Genomic DNA, 17,137 nt, shown 5'->3' on the forward strand with positions numbered 1-17,137 from the left:
AGTTTCAATCAGCTCTGCTATTCAGGTGACTTTTGTATTGTTCAGCTGGATGAAGCCAACACCGAAGGTTCACCCCTTAAGTATTTTAGGCCACAGTGGATGTGCAGTCAACACATCTGAATACCTTTTCTTACAGCCTCTTTTCAATCAACCCTTGTCGCCCAAGCCTCAGCAGGCTGCGCAGAATTGCACATCATTACTAGTTTCTATTCTGGCATGAAGGTTTTAAAAAATTATTCAGTTACCTATTCCCAAAGACAAAATTAGGGAGAAAAGGGAAAAAAATAAAAAAAGAAAGAATTTACTCACATTAAAAAAATCTCCCAATTATTTAACTGTGTGTCTTTAACCACTCCTTTATTTTTTTCAGGATGGAAAACTTGTATTTCCCTCCCCCCTGAAGAAATTCACCTCAAATTTGGCCAAGCAGTAAGTACTTGAAAATTGCTGCCTACAAAAGCTCAACAGAGATTCAGAGCTTTGCAACAAAATCCTCTGGACTTTTTGTATGCAGGGAACATATGTTCCCCTCCTTTCCCACTTGGTAAACCAAATACCATGAATCACCTGAGCAGAATCTGCTCTTTCCTACAGCCGCATGTCTAGGAGATACCCCTGCTACTCCTGCAAAAAAAGCCATATGATGTCTGATCTTGAAGTGGAAGCTGGGAAATATCCCAGACTAGCCCCTGGTCAAAGGGAAATAGGAAGGAAGGTCAAAGGGAAAGAATATCTCACCTCATCCCCTGGTCAAAGGGAAAGAATATCTCATCAGATGGGGAAAGGTAGAGGGTTTTTTGCAGTCATGGGGGATACAGAGACATGCAAGGACTAGATGGAGAGACCTTGGATAAAAAGTCTGCAAAGAAAAAGGGATTACAAAGTTCTTTCCTCTGCACAACAAGAAAGAGGCCATATAGCCATATCCAAAAGATAAATAGTTTAGGAAGCAGTCAGACACCATGCTGAAGAGCACTGCACATAAGCAGATGCAAGCAAACTGTCAAAGCAAAATCTAAGAGTGGACAAGAAGGTGAGAAACGGATCATATACTGAGCAAGTTACACAAAACACAGTAGTGAATTTCTAGTCATTAAGTGACAACACTGATCCTGTGCAGTGAGGCAGGCAGTGGCCTGACAAGAGGAAGCAGCAACCATGTATGTGGTCACATTCATGGAAGGGTGTCTGAAAGCTTCAGCCTTTGAGAACAACAGAGGCAAGACGGAACCTGAGGGAAACAGGAAGGGAGTGTAAGGAACAGGAAAAACTAGAAAAAGAAAGGCTGGAAGAAATGTTTGAGCCAGCATCATTGAGGAGAGGAAGGAGTATCTGCTCTCAGCATAGGCTGAAGAAAGAGTCAGTCCAAAGGTTTCATGCCCAAGCAACCCCAGATGTCAAGGACATCACATGACCTCTGGCACCTCCACAGGACTTTAAAATTCAGTGTACAGAAGATAAATTTCATCACCAAAACAGGCAACTTCTTAACATACTCTCTAAACCTGCCTCTGGGTTTTTACACAGCTACTGCCACCTCATTGTCACTGAAACGCCCAACAGTCTCATCTTTATTTTCAGTGTGCTTGACTATCTGGATGAGTTCAGTTACTGATTTCCATAGGAAGGCTGCTGCAGGCACAATATGTATTAACTTTATATTATTAAAGGGAAGCAAGTGAATGGGAGAAACTGAGGTGATGAGCTGAAACAACTTTCCTGATACAAGAAAGGATATTAAATAGGAAGATGCAAATTAGAGACTCCCAACTTGAAACAGGGTCTTTGTTCTGCATCAAGGCCCTGAAGTATGGCTCAAGTCTCAAGAAATAAATAGGAGTGTTTCCATGGCCTTCAGAAGACTTTGGAGAAGGACAGAGAAGCAAAGGTCAACAGAGCAATCACAAGTGGCTGCAATAAACAGAAAGGAGTACACAGTTTCCTGGAGGAAATATGGCCTGTGTAATTCAGAAGGCAGGATTTAGCTCCAGTGTCCTCAGAGAGCAGATTTGTCAGATATAAATATCAAATATAGTTACTATTCTTAATGCCAGCATCCCAACCATGTACTCAGGGCATTTATAGGAGAAACAGCTTGCATTTAACTTCAGTGCTTTTCCCCCTCTAAGATAAATATTTTGTTAACTGAAACCTCTGCATAAACCTTTCAACAAAATGTCTCTGGGTGTTAATTCTCTTTAATTGAACACTAATTAACTTAGAATTCATTAAAATTAGTAACCAGGTCAAGTGGTTTCTCCTAGTTACTATACTTAGTGAAATGTTCACATGAAAATAATTTCTCTGTTCTGGATACACATTACAACATGGAACTTTGCTACAGGAAAAACACCAAAGCTATAAAAAGCTAAATTTAAAGAAGCATCTGTTGAACTAGTTTTTTTTTACTTTCCCACCCTCCCTGGCCTTCTTTGCCTGAGCAGGCAGAAGTTTTACCAGGGAGACAGTGAGAACAAACAGAAATCTCACCTTCAAAATGACCAAGTTAAAGGTCTCGTATTTTAATTACATGTCTTGGAACAACATTTTTGGCCCAACTTCAAAGCTTGCAATTACCCAGGTGTTTAAAGGATTGTTACGCATCAACAGCCATTTACCAAAGCATTAATTACTATAAGTCTCTAAAACTTTCCTCGGCTCAACCTTTTTGTTTACTTTTCTTCAAAGACAAGTTGACATAATAGTCTAGACTGCCTAGCAGCAGTTTCTCAAAAGGGAATTTTGCACAGAAGTGTGTGGAATCTACATTTTAATTAACACACTTTCTAAATACTCTTCTGCATACCTCAGAGTCTTTAGTTTGCACTGACATCAACTTTCTGTAAAAATTATCCTGCGTATTGCAATCTAGCAAGATTATTTGTTCTTATTCACTTTCAAAGGGCAAATAACTTTTACCCACAACTGACTCGGTCTTACAGAGTTGGATGGAGCTCCACATAGATAAAACTTTGAAACTGCAGCCTTTTCAGACCTGTAGATCCCCCATCTTGCAGTAGATGTAAGCACTACTTTGAATTTAAAAGTGTTTATTACTTACAGAATGGACTTTACGTGGAGCTCCCACGGCACTTGGAGGTACTGCCAAGAGATGCAATACAAAACCTTAACAACATTAATATCTAAATGACCAGTACTCCAAAGATTTAACAGCAGCAAAGAAAATTCAATCTATTGGTGCTCCCCTGTACAGAGAGCCTCAGGCAGGGGAATGCCAGCACCTGGAGTGAGCTGCCATGGAAGGCAAAGGCAGTCTCTATTGCTCCATGAGAAGTGAGCTTCAGTTTAACTGTCCTGAAGAAGCAATGCCATCTGAAGGACAGAGAACCAGGAGAGATGTACACTGCCTGTAAGAGTTTCTTAGAAACAAGAAAGGAGATATGAAGAAATGTCAACCTACAAATGAAGTTGCTTCCAAGGTGGAATAGACGATCAGCAGCTGGGCACTGATCTGCAAGGACTGACAGCCAGCAGAGGGAAAAAAGCACGGAATGGAGATGTTGGGACACTCTGGAGGAGGTCTGCAATTCAGCATAGGGAGGGGAAAGCCATCCTGGATGCATCCAGACATGGAAAAGACCAAGAAGGACTAGATAAGCTCAGCCTTGCACCTCCACTGTTCCATGTGATAAGAGCTCCCCTGTGCTGAAAAGGCTGTCCTGTAACACTGTGCACATCGCCCCTGGCAGCAAAGTCTCCAGGGGCAGAGGGTTAAGGCTTCCAGACTCACTAGAGAGCAGCAGGGGGAAACTCATGTTTCAGAGCTGCCTCTGGCAAAGAGTGAAAAATCAGAGCCTAGAGCTAGAGGACACCAAGAATATGGGAAATTCAACCTACGGGTCCATGATAATCTCCAGTAAAGTCAACACAGATATTTGAGTGCAAAGGTGTCACACCCCATTCAGCTTATGGTCATGAGATCTGAGAAATGGATATTTTGCCAACTGGAACAGTTAAAAAAAATAAAAGAAAAAAAGAAAAAAAATCATCTCAAGTTACAGGGATAAGAAATGTATTTATTTTTTTTTAATACAATTCTGTAAGAAAAAGGGGTGTTTTAGCTGTAGTGATGGCTATAGAACTATACTTCAGAGTTTAAATGCCATTTGAGGCATGAAGATGGGGGAGAGGACAAAGGGGTAGTATTTATCTTTGTCCATTAAGTGAAGAAATAAGGCACTGATATGGCATTCTTTAGTTTAGATAGAAAATGCCAGCTGGTTATGGAACCAGTAAGCTTCATCCAGAATAACTCTGACTTTCAAACTACTCTAAACCAACCAGCCTAAAACACAACAAATCACATACCCACAGTGGGAGCTGAACTGAGATGCGGACAGACGCCTCTCTATAGCATCATGGAAACAGCTCTATCATATACAAATATATGCACACTATATACAAATCTGACCCCAACTTGAAACAGATTGATGCTAGCTTTGTCATTTGTATTACACAACCCATTCCAAAACCCAGTCGAGGAGGGTTATTTATTTTCTAAGCTATAAACACTGCCGTTGAATCAATTTGCCCTTTAGATTAGAAGCTCGGATCACATTTGTATAAATATCCTGTTGCAAAGAGGAAGACTTTATTACCACTATAACTGGCAGCTAAAACCAACAAGCGCCTTAACCCTTAAGGAATTGTGTTCACTAGAACAGGAACATGGTCCCCAGGCAGTTGCTCTGCAGGGCACATTTATGTCCACACGTGTCTTTTCATGTAGGAGGAATCTTCCTGACCGTCATGTCCCCATATTTCATTCTGGGTGCAAACGAAACTGTTTAATAAACTGACCATTAATGTACCGTATCTTCCTTTGATCACTAACACAGGCCACTGTGTTTTTCATAGATCAGTTGTTTGGACAGTGTGGGAGTGTTTTGAGGTCTGCATTAGCAGGATATTTACACTTGAAAACATACTGATGATCCAAACCAAGGACTAACATCTTTGATCAACCATAAACTGCCTTCCCTAGTCCTGACCTGACACCTCTCTGGGTGAGGGCATGGAAGTTTCGAGAAAGAAACTGTTTAAATAATGATCTGTTTTCAGGGACAAACTCATTTCTTCCCTTCCCTTGTAAAGGTCTTGTTTACATGGCATTCCACTCTCAAGAGGCACCAAAAATCACAGAGGGCTTTGCTGGTGCTTCCACAAAATCAGTGCTGCACTTTAGACTCAAGCCCAGGTGCCGGGTTTAGCTGTGCATTGGTACCACACAAGGGAGGAGAGTCGAGACTGTGCAGGTCCTGCCTGCTGAAATTAAACAGTCCATCAGATACAGCCAAGGTGGGACAAGCACCTGGAACCTGACACCACTTGCCTTCCTAAACTGGTGGTTTGGCAAATGTCCCTGTTTTCTGCATATTCCAAACAGGAAAAAAAAAAAGAAGAAAAAGATTCCACCCTAGTGTTCAAACAGCCCAGTCTTTTAAAACTCTGGGGGGTTCGGAAGCTGAAGAGCAGCAACATCTGGCAGATGTATTGCCCATTCCCTCTCCCAGCATCAGCTCCTACAGCCACCAGCCTGTTTCAAAACCCAGTCATCCCCCTCAAAGCAAACCAGATGTCACCTCAGCCTGCCTGGTGAAGCCTCTTCTCCACACAATCAGAAATGCATCCTGCTGATGGCTGGCCACAAGCTTGACCCATCCATCCTGAGGATTTCATGAATCTCCTCGCAGCATCCCACTGACAGCTCCAGCAGTTTGTGTTATGACAAAACGTGGCCGTTAAGCGCGGTTTGGTTAAAAAACAAAAGCTTCATTTCTAGGCACTGTTTTTCTTACCTTACGAGAGGGTGGAAGGAATGGGGAGATGAAAATATTACTGACACAAGTGAGTCAGTATTGAAAATGTTTTCTTTTTTGAGAGAATGTACATACACTACACTGTCCTCAATGTGAGTTTCACTGCCTGGAGCCACCACAAATATACTTTTCATATTTCTGATGGGACAAGGTCAAATTTCTGCCCAGAGGTTTTATGCTATTTCAATTAGCTTTGATCTCTGATCATTCATGCTCTCTTTCCACACATGTCTGCCTAGGAGACAGCCTCAAATGGGCCCATATAGTCCCTGATTTTAGCCTTGTCTACAGTGGCAAAAATCAGTTTCATAATTCGGTAACTGGCAGCAATTTTAGCCTCAGGCTGGGTTCCATTTTTAGCCATCAGGGAGCAGCCAGCAATGCCTTGCGAATCCGTGCAGCAGCGCACATCTGGGCTGGAGTCACACGCTCACGCTGTTACTGTCCAGATGAGCTTTTTTTTCCCCTTTGCTCAAGTAATACTGAATTAAGCCACTTCATTACACTTAATTGGAGCCAAGGGATACTTCCAGGCTCTGAGCTTTGGTGGAGATTTTTATTTACTGAAGATTTCTCTTATCTCCTGCCCTGCCAAACTTGTCTCTTTGACAGAAGCAGGCAGGATCCTTTTTCTTTATATTTTCCCCCCAGAGGTGCATGCTGCCTTTCCCTTGTAGACTTCTGGTTTACATCTATACATACCAGCTGCCCTCTTAAGAATTATTTGCACCCAAAAGTATTTTAGTAGCTACTAATAATTGCCTCAGACAACTGTTAACCTCATAAAAGCCAAGATTAACATGGTGTCTTTCAACTTTTTCTGAAGACTGCAAATGTTAACTGAGCAGGTACCTGCTGCAGCCTTTACGGACGAATTTTCCTGACCAGCAAGAATATTTGTCAGCAGAAAGAGATGAAAAAATGTGTGACTCATCTCTCTCACCTGCTAGTTCACCAGCTAGACTTCAAGATCTGTATAGACTCCTCCTCATGCAATAAAATGTCATAAAATGTCAGGAAATGTCAGGCTGTTATTCAAAACCATTAGTCTAAAGGAAGTGTGACACAACTTTTTTTAGAAGTTTTTGGTTTTTTAAGTCAAAGGCAGATGTTATTTTCTGGCTCATGTGATGTCTTCTAAAATTCAAGAGAAGCCTTAAAAATATTTAGCAAGTTCCTTCAAAACCCAGTGACTTCTTTTCCTTATAATTTAACCTTCCAGTGTTCTGAACTGGAAAAGAGAACATTGTATTCCAAATTAATCCACTGAGACAAAAGGGGAGAAAAAAACATTTTGGACTTTTTTTCCCCCAGCAAAAGCAAGTAAGTGAACGGATGATCAAAACCCATAACCTCTCAAATAATACAGTTTCTTAGGGTGTACCAGAATAATCTGAGACATTTTTCCCCTCCATGCAGAGATATTAGCGAACAGCTAAATACAACTTTTTAGTATTTGTTTTCAAGATTGCTTACAGGCCAAAGTCCACAGGTCACCAGTGAGGGTGAATGTTTGAACCTATGGCAGCTGTAGCCAATGGAGTCAGACCTCAACTGAATATAACACTGAATATGTAATATGCAACTTCCACTGTCTTATTTTAATTCTTTTAATGTCTACATATTTTTAATAAAAAGGGAACATTCAATGTATATATGCACTTGTATAAACAGATACATACAGAAAATACAAACCTATCCATGTATTTATAGAGAAGCACAAATTTTCAAATATGATTTTATATTTTACACATACATGAAAGAGTCCTTTATGTTGAAAGGAAAAAAGAATGGAAAAGGGCATGTCCTTTCTACAGCTGCAAGAATCTGTGAGCTACATCTTGCCCACCTCTATGAGGATGATGTGACAAGTCCCACAGACTCATCTGAAGCACAAGATGCTTTAGCCAAACGCCTCCCTCCTTCCCACCAGTAAAAGTAAATAAATAAAGCAGAAAAAGAAACAAAAAGAGAGCCTTGAGGGACTGGATGAGTCAGAGGTTAGTAATGAACTACAGACACTCATCCCTGGGTCAGTGGCTCACGCCTAGCCCCTGTCAGGAGGGACGGCGAGTTGCTGGCAGTCTGGGCCTGGAGGAAGCCGCACTACGGCTCCCAGTCCCAGCGGCGGGATCCCCTCGGCATGGCCGCCAGCAACGGCAGAAGGAACGTGGCAGAAGGGAACTGAAAGACCCAAAATACTTGCCAGCTCTTGGACAGAGACCACTCTGGTGATCCCTACCCAGGTGCTGCTGCCTCTGCTCTGTCCATAGGGAGGTCTCAAGCACCCAGGGAAGCCCAGGACACGCAGAATGCCAAATGACACGTCGCAGCTTTGCAGCGTGATCCCATTTTGGCATGCTTCTGGTATGGTGTGTGAAACTGAGATACAAGGTCTCAGCATCATTGTTGCACACAGCCACTTTCAGAACAGAGAGTTTGTAAATTTGTTAGGAATATTTGTTAGGGTATACTAAGGGCACTATCCTGTACTTTATCCTGTACTTTATTCTCTTTTCTACGTTGCCTTACTTGCTTGCTCAGTTTACTCCAACAAAATGTTATATCCACATAAAAGTTGACAGTTCTCCTACTCTGTGCCCTGCCTCGGTGACTGTCACAGAACAGTGTATCAGCTGCTTCCACAGACACCTGGCAGAGGTTTTCTTCCAGCTCCAGAGGTGGGATCTCTACTTGTGGAATCTAAAGCAAACCAACACTTGCCATTTTTCCTGCAATGTGGCTCTGAATGAACAATATATCTAACACCTACGAAATCTGCATGTCTGGACTTTCATCAGCTCTTCAAGTGGGCATTGATGTAACATCCTAACCAGCAAGCACATCACCATAGGAGGCACTCCATGAATCTGCAAGTTGAAGCACAAAGGGAGCACTGATCTTCCAAAACCCACACCTTCTTCCCCATCACCTATTTACCCAAGTATTTCTCTCTTTTCCCCAGAGGCCACACTCCCCACAGAACAACCACAAGCTATTTGATGTTGCCCTAAGAACTGCCAATTATCAAAGGCCAATCCTTCCAAATGATACCAGTGGAAAGGCTGGAGAAAGAAGAAGCAGAAAGAAAAACACTCATGAAGCCTTCACAGAGAAAACAAATGGAGCTTTTTTTAAAGACTGCTGGTTTTGATTTCTTTTTTTTTTAATGCCTGCAGCAGAGGAACAGCTACAGTCCTGACAAGTTTCAGTAGAAGTAATGAAACACTTTTGTACCACAGCATTACTCTGACATTTAATTGACCATATATTTCCATCTTTTAGCCTTACATGATTCCTCCTTCTGAAACATTACTCTTTTTAAATTAATCACTCCATTAACACTTGTTTGGATTTTTGTGTCACAGTTTCTACCCTGCCTCTATCACTTTTCCTCTCTCATTGCCACTGAAAGATCAGAAGTGATTTTGTACCTGTGATCAGCATGCTGAATTTTCTTCTGCTTTATTTACTTTAATGTAAGTCCAGCTGGGAGCAGATAAAGTCTGAACTAATTACCAGTATTTTTCAAACAGGCTGGCAGTATTAAGTTGAAAGGGGATATGTGAATTTCAGTACACAAGAGCAACGCCAGCAGTGGTTTAAAAATCTACTGCTTCTCAGCAGATTCTTTCTCTATTTAAAGACAAAGCTTGCAGCTAAGTCACACCCTCATTTGCACTCTACCATGCCCATTTCCCATAAGGAAAGGACCATGCAATAACATAACCCTGTTAACGTGAACAAACCTGATATTTATTTTCAGTCCTACCAACATTAATGCACAAGCTCAGCCTTCTCCAGGACAGCAGCTGGTGGCACAGAGCAAGCCCCCTCTTGCATACCTGTTCTGATGTTCCTGCAGCACTTGGTAGATGCTGATAAGGAAGGTTTGGTTTTTAAAGCTTCCCACAACGCAGTCCTTGTAGATCCGAAACTCAGCGGCTGTGACGGCCTCGCCCTCAGGAATCTGAGACAAATTAAATTTGAATTCCTTGTGGTGCCGCTGGTGAGGCGTGAACTCCTTGTCATACTCAACTGCAAATGGGAAAAGGAAAGAAAAGGAAAAAAAGGAACCATGACTAAAATTTAACAACAAAAGGTTTCTACATGCTGCCACCTGTTCCTTCAAAAAAACCAAGAATCTTGTTTTTTTCTCCAAAGATAGCCCTGGCAAGTGCCAGCAAAACTGATGCAATTCAAGCTTTTCAAATACAGTACTAAGTGAAGATGAATGTTCCTCTTCTCTGGCCAATTCCTTTGGGTTTTCGATTTTTCAGAGAAAAGCCAGCTTTGACAGGTGAAATATGACCATGCATTTTGCTCCTGTGTAAAAGTCTGAAGCTTGTTACCACTCCCAACATTTTCCACCTGTGACTCTCCATGTTCTTTACAGCATTTCCATAAGTCTCACAGCCCTCTTCCAAGAGAAGAGACAAGTAATTCCGTTTTGCTTTAGCACACACTGGCGAAGGCAGAACCAAGTGATAGCACCAGGTCAACCAATTCCCTAAATGCCCTAAAATGTGCTGTTTTCTGGCTCCTGGGTTTGTGCACTAGCCATTCAATCACCTTGTGAGCAAATACAATTAATATGACATTTATTTTGAGTGTTAAAGTCAATCAGAGCTCCCCCTCCTTTGCAGAAGCTTATTTGAAAATGAGAGAGCTGAGGAGTGACGCCTTTTGGTTTCTGGTCTTAGACCTCCTTGGGTACATTCTCAGGCGAAGGGTTTAAGACAGACACAAAACAGAATTCCTCCTTCTTTAGTTCTCAGAATGTGCATTTTCTGTTTGAGGCTCCCTTTGCAAACTCTGCTTCTAATCCCACTCTTGTATTACTTGGTTACATCTCAGTTTAGTCTGACTTTGATTAATTGTTTGTTATTTTTGCTAATTTTCTACTAGAAATTGCTTTAAAAATTAACATATTATATAAACATACAAAATTACATCTTTACAAGCCTGAGGGGACAAAAAGTGAAAACAAAAAGCTGTTCCCACCAGAGGAACTGAAGGCGTGTATGTCAGTGACGAATAAGTCACCATTACACTACCATTAGGGACATGATTACGTTCAGAGGCAGCAAGGGAAGAACAGATCCCTTTTCATGTTTGTCTTTGTGGTCACTTTTTGTTGTTCACCCCCATTTAATACATCAGACTGAAAAGGCGTCCATGAGCCTACCCTCCCAACATCCCCATGAGGTAAGCAGCAATGCCTGTTCTACAGCTGGGATACTGAGTCACCAGGAGAGTGACTTGTCCAAGGACAGGCAGCAGAGGCTTGTGACAGGGCCAGGAATGACAGCCAACGTGCTTGAGGTTCGGCACTTTACCCACAGGTTACCTCCCTGAAGAACAGACATCTCCCAGCTGCTGGAACCGACCCCTCTACCTTGCCCAACTGCCTGTTCCTCCTCATTCTGCAGTCAGAGTTCTGTCTGTCCTCTCCCTTTCTTTTGGCAGCCCTTTCATGTGAGCTGCCTCATCTGGCTGGGTCCACGTCCTGGCTCCCTGTGAGACAGTTAGTCACATCCTTCTCTTTGAAGCTCGCCTGGAAATCTTTTCACCTCTGCATGACTGCTGCTGAGCATTCTGTGGAACACCACACTGAGGGATGCTGCATTACAGGCTGCCACAAGGCAAACAGGCAAATTCTCAAACTGCTGTCAGAGTCAGACACTGCTGCCAATTTTGTCAGTCTTTCACTGCTGTCTGAGCAGCTCAGATGTCAAACAACTGACAAACGAGGGTGATTGGGCTCTATAACTTCCAGAAATGAGGTCGTGACGCCCAGCATCTCCATCAAAGATTGCACCAAGGCGAATGATGGTAACACTCAATCCCAGTGCCACCAGGAGTTACCTCTCTGGTTGTTGGTTACGGGTGATCCAGGCTACCCTTTGAAGCACCTGCCCCTGCGTTTAATGGGGATTGACTCCAGCAATACTGGTGTCACTTCCATGTACGCCCTCCGAGAGGGGACCCGAGCTGCTCAATCACTCCCCATCCTGAGGAGAGGCCCACAAGATGCACTTCCCAAAAGAGAGGAGGCACGTACTTTGAGAAATTTGCAAGCATCCAACCAATGAGAAACTGTTGGGCTGCTTGCAGCAGGACGTGCCCAGCTTGGCCTGTTTGCTCGCTGCTAAAAGACAAGAGGATGTAATTAATGGTGAGGGAATGTCTACATCCGTGGGTTTGGAGAGGCACACATACGAAGCAACGATTCTCGATTTAGAACTCACTACATTCTCACTCAGGGGTGCAACAACCAGCTGAAACCCACACCCCCTTCCGTGCTGTCACAGGGATGAGCTGACCTGCAGGAGAGGTGCAGCGAGGTGGCTTTTCCCCAGGCCCATGGCAAAGAATGATAAAGAAGAAGCAGGAAGGGCAAGGGGAAGGACACAATGAGGATAAGCAACAGAACTCCATCAGCATGCCAGAAAGCTAAAATTACACCAGAGGCAGCAATGCTTCCTGCCAGCTTTTGCCCACATCAAGATGCGACATGGTCTCTCCAAGTGCACAGGAGAGAGCCTGGAGCTATCCCACACAACATGGGCTCATAATGAGCCCAAACATCACTTTTTGTTGTTCCTTTCTGACCTCAAGTCAGCTACAGTGGCCCAACCTCCACTAATCATCACAAAATGCGCAGCTTAAAAGTGATATAACCAAACTCTAGTCCTTTAAATCAGTATTTTCCCACACTCCTCTTCTAAAAAGTCAAACACAAGCCACACGAGGAAGAAAAGCCCACCAAAACATCTACCACAGAGCATGACAAGTAGCAGCAGGTATGATGCTTGACTCCAATTACCCTTTCCCAGTTTTTAACTTGCCTGATATATTCACAATAGTATTTTCCTGTTTTTTTCGAACTTTCTTCCTTTATCCCTGTCCTTGCCCAAATACACCACACAATCATAGAAGCTGACTAAACTGATTACAGGGGAAACATTCAGACTGATTTCGTTATCAGGCTTGGCAGAATAAACAGCCTGGAACACACAAACAAGGAAATCTTTTTTTAATCCTTCAGATTAAGCAATTCTGCTTATTCTAAGAATGGCAGGTTTCTGTTATAAGAAAGAAATGATGTTAAGCTGATGCTGTCCTCCACTGTGATCAGTTCAGAAGCAGCCCAACAACATCAGAGGATGGAAAAAAGCCTACATTAACCTTGTATGAAGCAAGTATAAAAGTTTAATGAGTTGGAAAGTCTTTCTGGCTATGTATCTCCCCATGATACAATGGAGGGTGGATTTTTTTTTCTTTGTGGGAGTGGTGAGATATTTAAGTTCTATATACTCATTGTCACCCCATCAAGCTAATAATCAACTGTTTTCATTCAGCAAGACAGCTTAAAAATATAAAATGCCAACAATCCTTCTCTGGGGGCTTTTTGCCCCCTGGAAACTTCATTTTTAACAAAGAAGTCAAGTTTTAGAACAGTAAAATTTGGAAAGGCAAGATTCAAGCTGCTGGTTCCCAGGATTACCCAGTCTGGATTGCTAACGTGTTACAATGCATCATATGAGCTTGTATTCAAAATACAGACAGCATACACCAAAATGCAAGGCAACAGCAAAAAGCAGAAATCATTTCTCAAGCTGCTTTCCCGTTATTATTTTTTCCACATGAATACCTTCAGGTCAGACTGACCGGTGATGTGAAATCCGAAGCTAATTTCCATCTGAAGATGGACATAAGAATGCCCCAACTGTGCAAAGCTCTTGCAGGGAAAATGAGGCAGCTCACAGCTGGGGTAGGTTGGGAGGTAGAAGCCCTGAGTGGTGTTGGGCTCCCATAACTATTTCCCAGAGTGCTGGCTGGAATGTCAGGACCAAGCCAGGCAAAACCAGTGTTTGTACAGTCATGGCATGAACTATAGCCTATAAAATTAATCTTCATGGTCAGACTGTATTATCCTGAACATTACTATTTTTTTTGCTGGAGTAAGTCCTTGGAGACTACAAATCCAGGCCTGCACATATCAGGGCGAGTTGGCAAACAAGATGCCATAAAGAGATTTTAGCCCATCATGAGCCAGAGGGACTGCCCACTCCACCATGCAGGTCTGCCCCCATCCTGGCTGGTGGCTGCTCCTTTGCTTGCAATGCAAAGGAAGGTGTGAGCTCTGGAAATTGGACTCACCCCCGAGTTTTCACGAGAGCCCATTTCTGAGCAGACTAGCAGAGCGTACAGAAACAGTTAACAGAGAAGCCTGCCAGTAGCTCTTTACATTCCCCTTAACAAATATTTTTAAATACTATACAAACACAGCACTATTGTTGAGCAGTTAAAAAGGCAAGAATGGCAAAATTAGGGTTACTGTGGTTTTGAATTTTGTGTATTCTAATTCTAACCCAGTGTTGCAATAGCCAATTTCAGCACAAAATGTCCTTGGTTTAAAAATAGCATGCTGCTTACAATACTTATTACTTTAAAAACACTGCACAGAAAAAAAAAATTAATTGAGAAATTAACACATCTACTTTGGTAACTATACCATCCTACTTCCATCTGACTGTGTTGCACACACCTTGGACCAAAGGAAACATAAGCCTAATGACAGTCATGGAAACAAACTCTCCTTCTGCACAGGAATTTTAAGCATTTCTTTTTGGATCTAAGTAAACCAGTATGCAGAAATAAGAGGTCAACAGCCTTTCCAGAGGAAACACAATTTTCACTTAGAACAGCAGCACCAAGTATCATGGTATCTGGTGATTTTCTCCAGTTCTCAGCTGCTGAGGAAAGTGTTAGGTCAGGTGCTCAGGTGAGAATTAAAATACTGGCTTAAGAAAGTCTCTAGTTCAAACTCTAGGTAATAAAGCCAAAAATACTAACCTAGAGCTCCAGAAGTAATTTTTAAAAATAAATTTCCTATATAAATAATTATGATTTCCATGACAATGTGGCTCCTTGGAGGGCACAGAGAAGGAGTGGGTTGCAAATTAATAAGATAGGACTATTTAGGGCAGGCCATTCTGCATCTGTCCTGACCCCAGAGAAGCTGAAACTACTGAAGAATCTTTTGCACATCAAGATCTTTAATGGTGACTTGGTTTTGCAGGGCCACAGCTACCATGCCCCAGAAAAAGCACCCAGGATTCATAGCCTGCTTATGCAAAGTGGTTTTTGCATAAGTGTTCACTAATTCAGTTTGAGAACAAATGTAAGCCATTCCTACTCATTTCTCAGCCTTCACACATGACCCACTCCCAAATCAAATCAGAAAAAAAGCTGAAAACTGGAATTCCTAACAGGAGATTCACCACCACATCTACATAATCAGCACAAAGGCAATTCCTCCATATTACATCACCAATTTCTGCTCTAAGTCAACAGCGTTTATCACATCTGGAGCAATGAAGCAGTGTATTAGGCCTCAAATGCTTTAAGCATTACCAAAGCTTCAACAGTCCCCTCTAATAAATGGACCATGTACATATATGACTGATCTACTGCTGTGAACTTACAGTGGCCAGAAGTTCACCAGAATTTCTTCAATAGTGGCTGACAATGGCTTGCACAGAACAAAATTTTTATGTAAGCTGAACTACCCCCTCCTCAATCTTGGAGCACAGTTGCTAGTTGCTCCTTTTGAAGCAAAAGAGAGCAAGAATATGGGGGTTTGTACACCCAATCTGAGCGACATCCAGCTTCAGAGCAAGACTCGGTCTTCATTTGGGTCTTACTGTTTGCCTTCTGTTTGATCTACGTGGGTGGGGTCTGCAGCACATTTTTACTCTGAAGAGATGCCCATGATATGCCTGAAGGCTTGTCTGTATTTTCCAAACCCATCAGGTCAATCTAAAAAGAGATACCAAGTCTCCCAGACAGTCCCACATCACTGACAGATGATCACAACTGCAGAAGCACTGTTAATGATTAAAGCTGACATTTCTTCCTAAAATAAGCAGCATTTCCTAAATACTGTTTAAAAAACTGCAGAGTACAACCCAAAGAGCACCATGTACCCGTTTAATGTCTTCAAATAGGAAGGAGACTAAAAGGCTTTACAGGTACTTTCTGCTGTTAAACAAGGAAGCAGAAGTTACGTTGCTCTAGGTGGACCTGCAGGTTCAAGATGAGGCCAGCAGCAAAAACAGATGGCTCCTGGAAGTAGTGGGGATGCATCACAAAAGGATCGCTGCTGCCTGTTTTTCACACTTACATATATACAGTGTGTGCCACTGTCAGTTGGTTACCAAGCTAAAGAGATAAGTGGTCTATCCCACTGCAGCAACATCCTAAATCCCCTACTGCTTACAGACAGGGCTGACCACTTTCTCTTTACTGTAAAGACCCAAAAGAAAGCAAGACCTTCCCATTTTCAAAACTATGGTTTATTAACAAGTCATTTCACAGGCAGTGAGAAGGACAATTCTTTAAAAGAGAAGAGACATTAAAATACAAGGTCTGAAAGCAAACCCTTCCCTGCCCAACATGCATGAGAGTGGGGGAGATCATTTCTTTCCACCTTGGTTTCAGGCCAGCAATTTCAACTACCTTCTGTGATGACAGCAACTCTACACAGCCTCCCAGAACCTCCCAAGAAAAGACTGTTTCTTTCTATCACCTCAGCCATGGTGAGGGATTAATCACCTACATCAAGCCCATTGCCTATTGCTCCTCCTGCTGCTCTTCTACCAGATGAAGATGCCATATCCTCCCAAATTTCTACCCCTTCACCCCTTCCTGAAAAGCAGAATGAGCAAAAAGAACTAATCCCAAAAAAAGAACCAGTCACTCTGCTACTCAGACATCTCCCCTAGATTTGCAGTACAGTATGCCCAACAAACTGACCAAGGTTTGTCCTCATAGACAAGCACATGTAAAAGTTTGCCAGACCTCCGTGATGAACTTGTCCTGCATCCCCAGGGATAAAAGGCAGTTTTTAAACATTAAAAAAAAGTCAAGATACTTATGAAAAGGCACTGCACCTTTTGCTGATCCCTCTGGGTCCAGATGAGGTGGTGCAGACACAACCAGCTGTACAACCACAAATCTAATGTAGTTGTAAGTTAATGCCTAGACACCTTTACAATAATAAGAAGATTCAAGGCCAACAAACTCCAAAAGGGTGCTTTCTTCAAAACAGCTCTAATATCACATCTGGGCTGACATAATATAAAGTGGATTTATTCCACTAACTTCGGTGGAGTGATGCCAGTTTACATCCGATGAAGACCTGGCTTTATGCTCGATAGCTGTGTGTGCCAGAAAATAATGACTCAGAAAATAACCCATCATTAATCCAATCCCAATGTAATTATGGA

At 42.4% G+C, this 17,137-nt stretch overlaps 1 protein-coding gene across 1 annotated transcript in view; it reads right to left on the minus strand.

The window, feature by feature from the left end:
* Positions 1–17,137, minus strand: part of BMP6 (bone morphogenetic protein 6) — an 88,431-nt gene that overhangs the window by 15,887 nt on the left and 55,407 nt on the right. Inside the window, exon 2 of the mRNA XM_039548255.1 lies at positions 9,686–9,878. Within this exon, the coding sequence (XP_039404189.1) occupies positions 9,686–9,878 (193 nt within the window). The remainder of the gene's footprint in view (positions 1–9,685; positions 9,879–17,137) is intronic.

Source organism: Corvus cornix, chromosome 2 (genome assembly GCF_000738735.6).
Source record: "Corvus cornix cornix isolate S_Up_H32 chromosome 2, ASM73873v5, whole genome shotgun sequence".
Taxonomy (NCBI): Eukaryota; Metazoa; Chordata; class Aves; order Passeriformes; family Corvidae; genus Corvus; species Corvus cornix.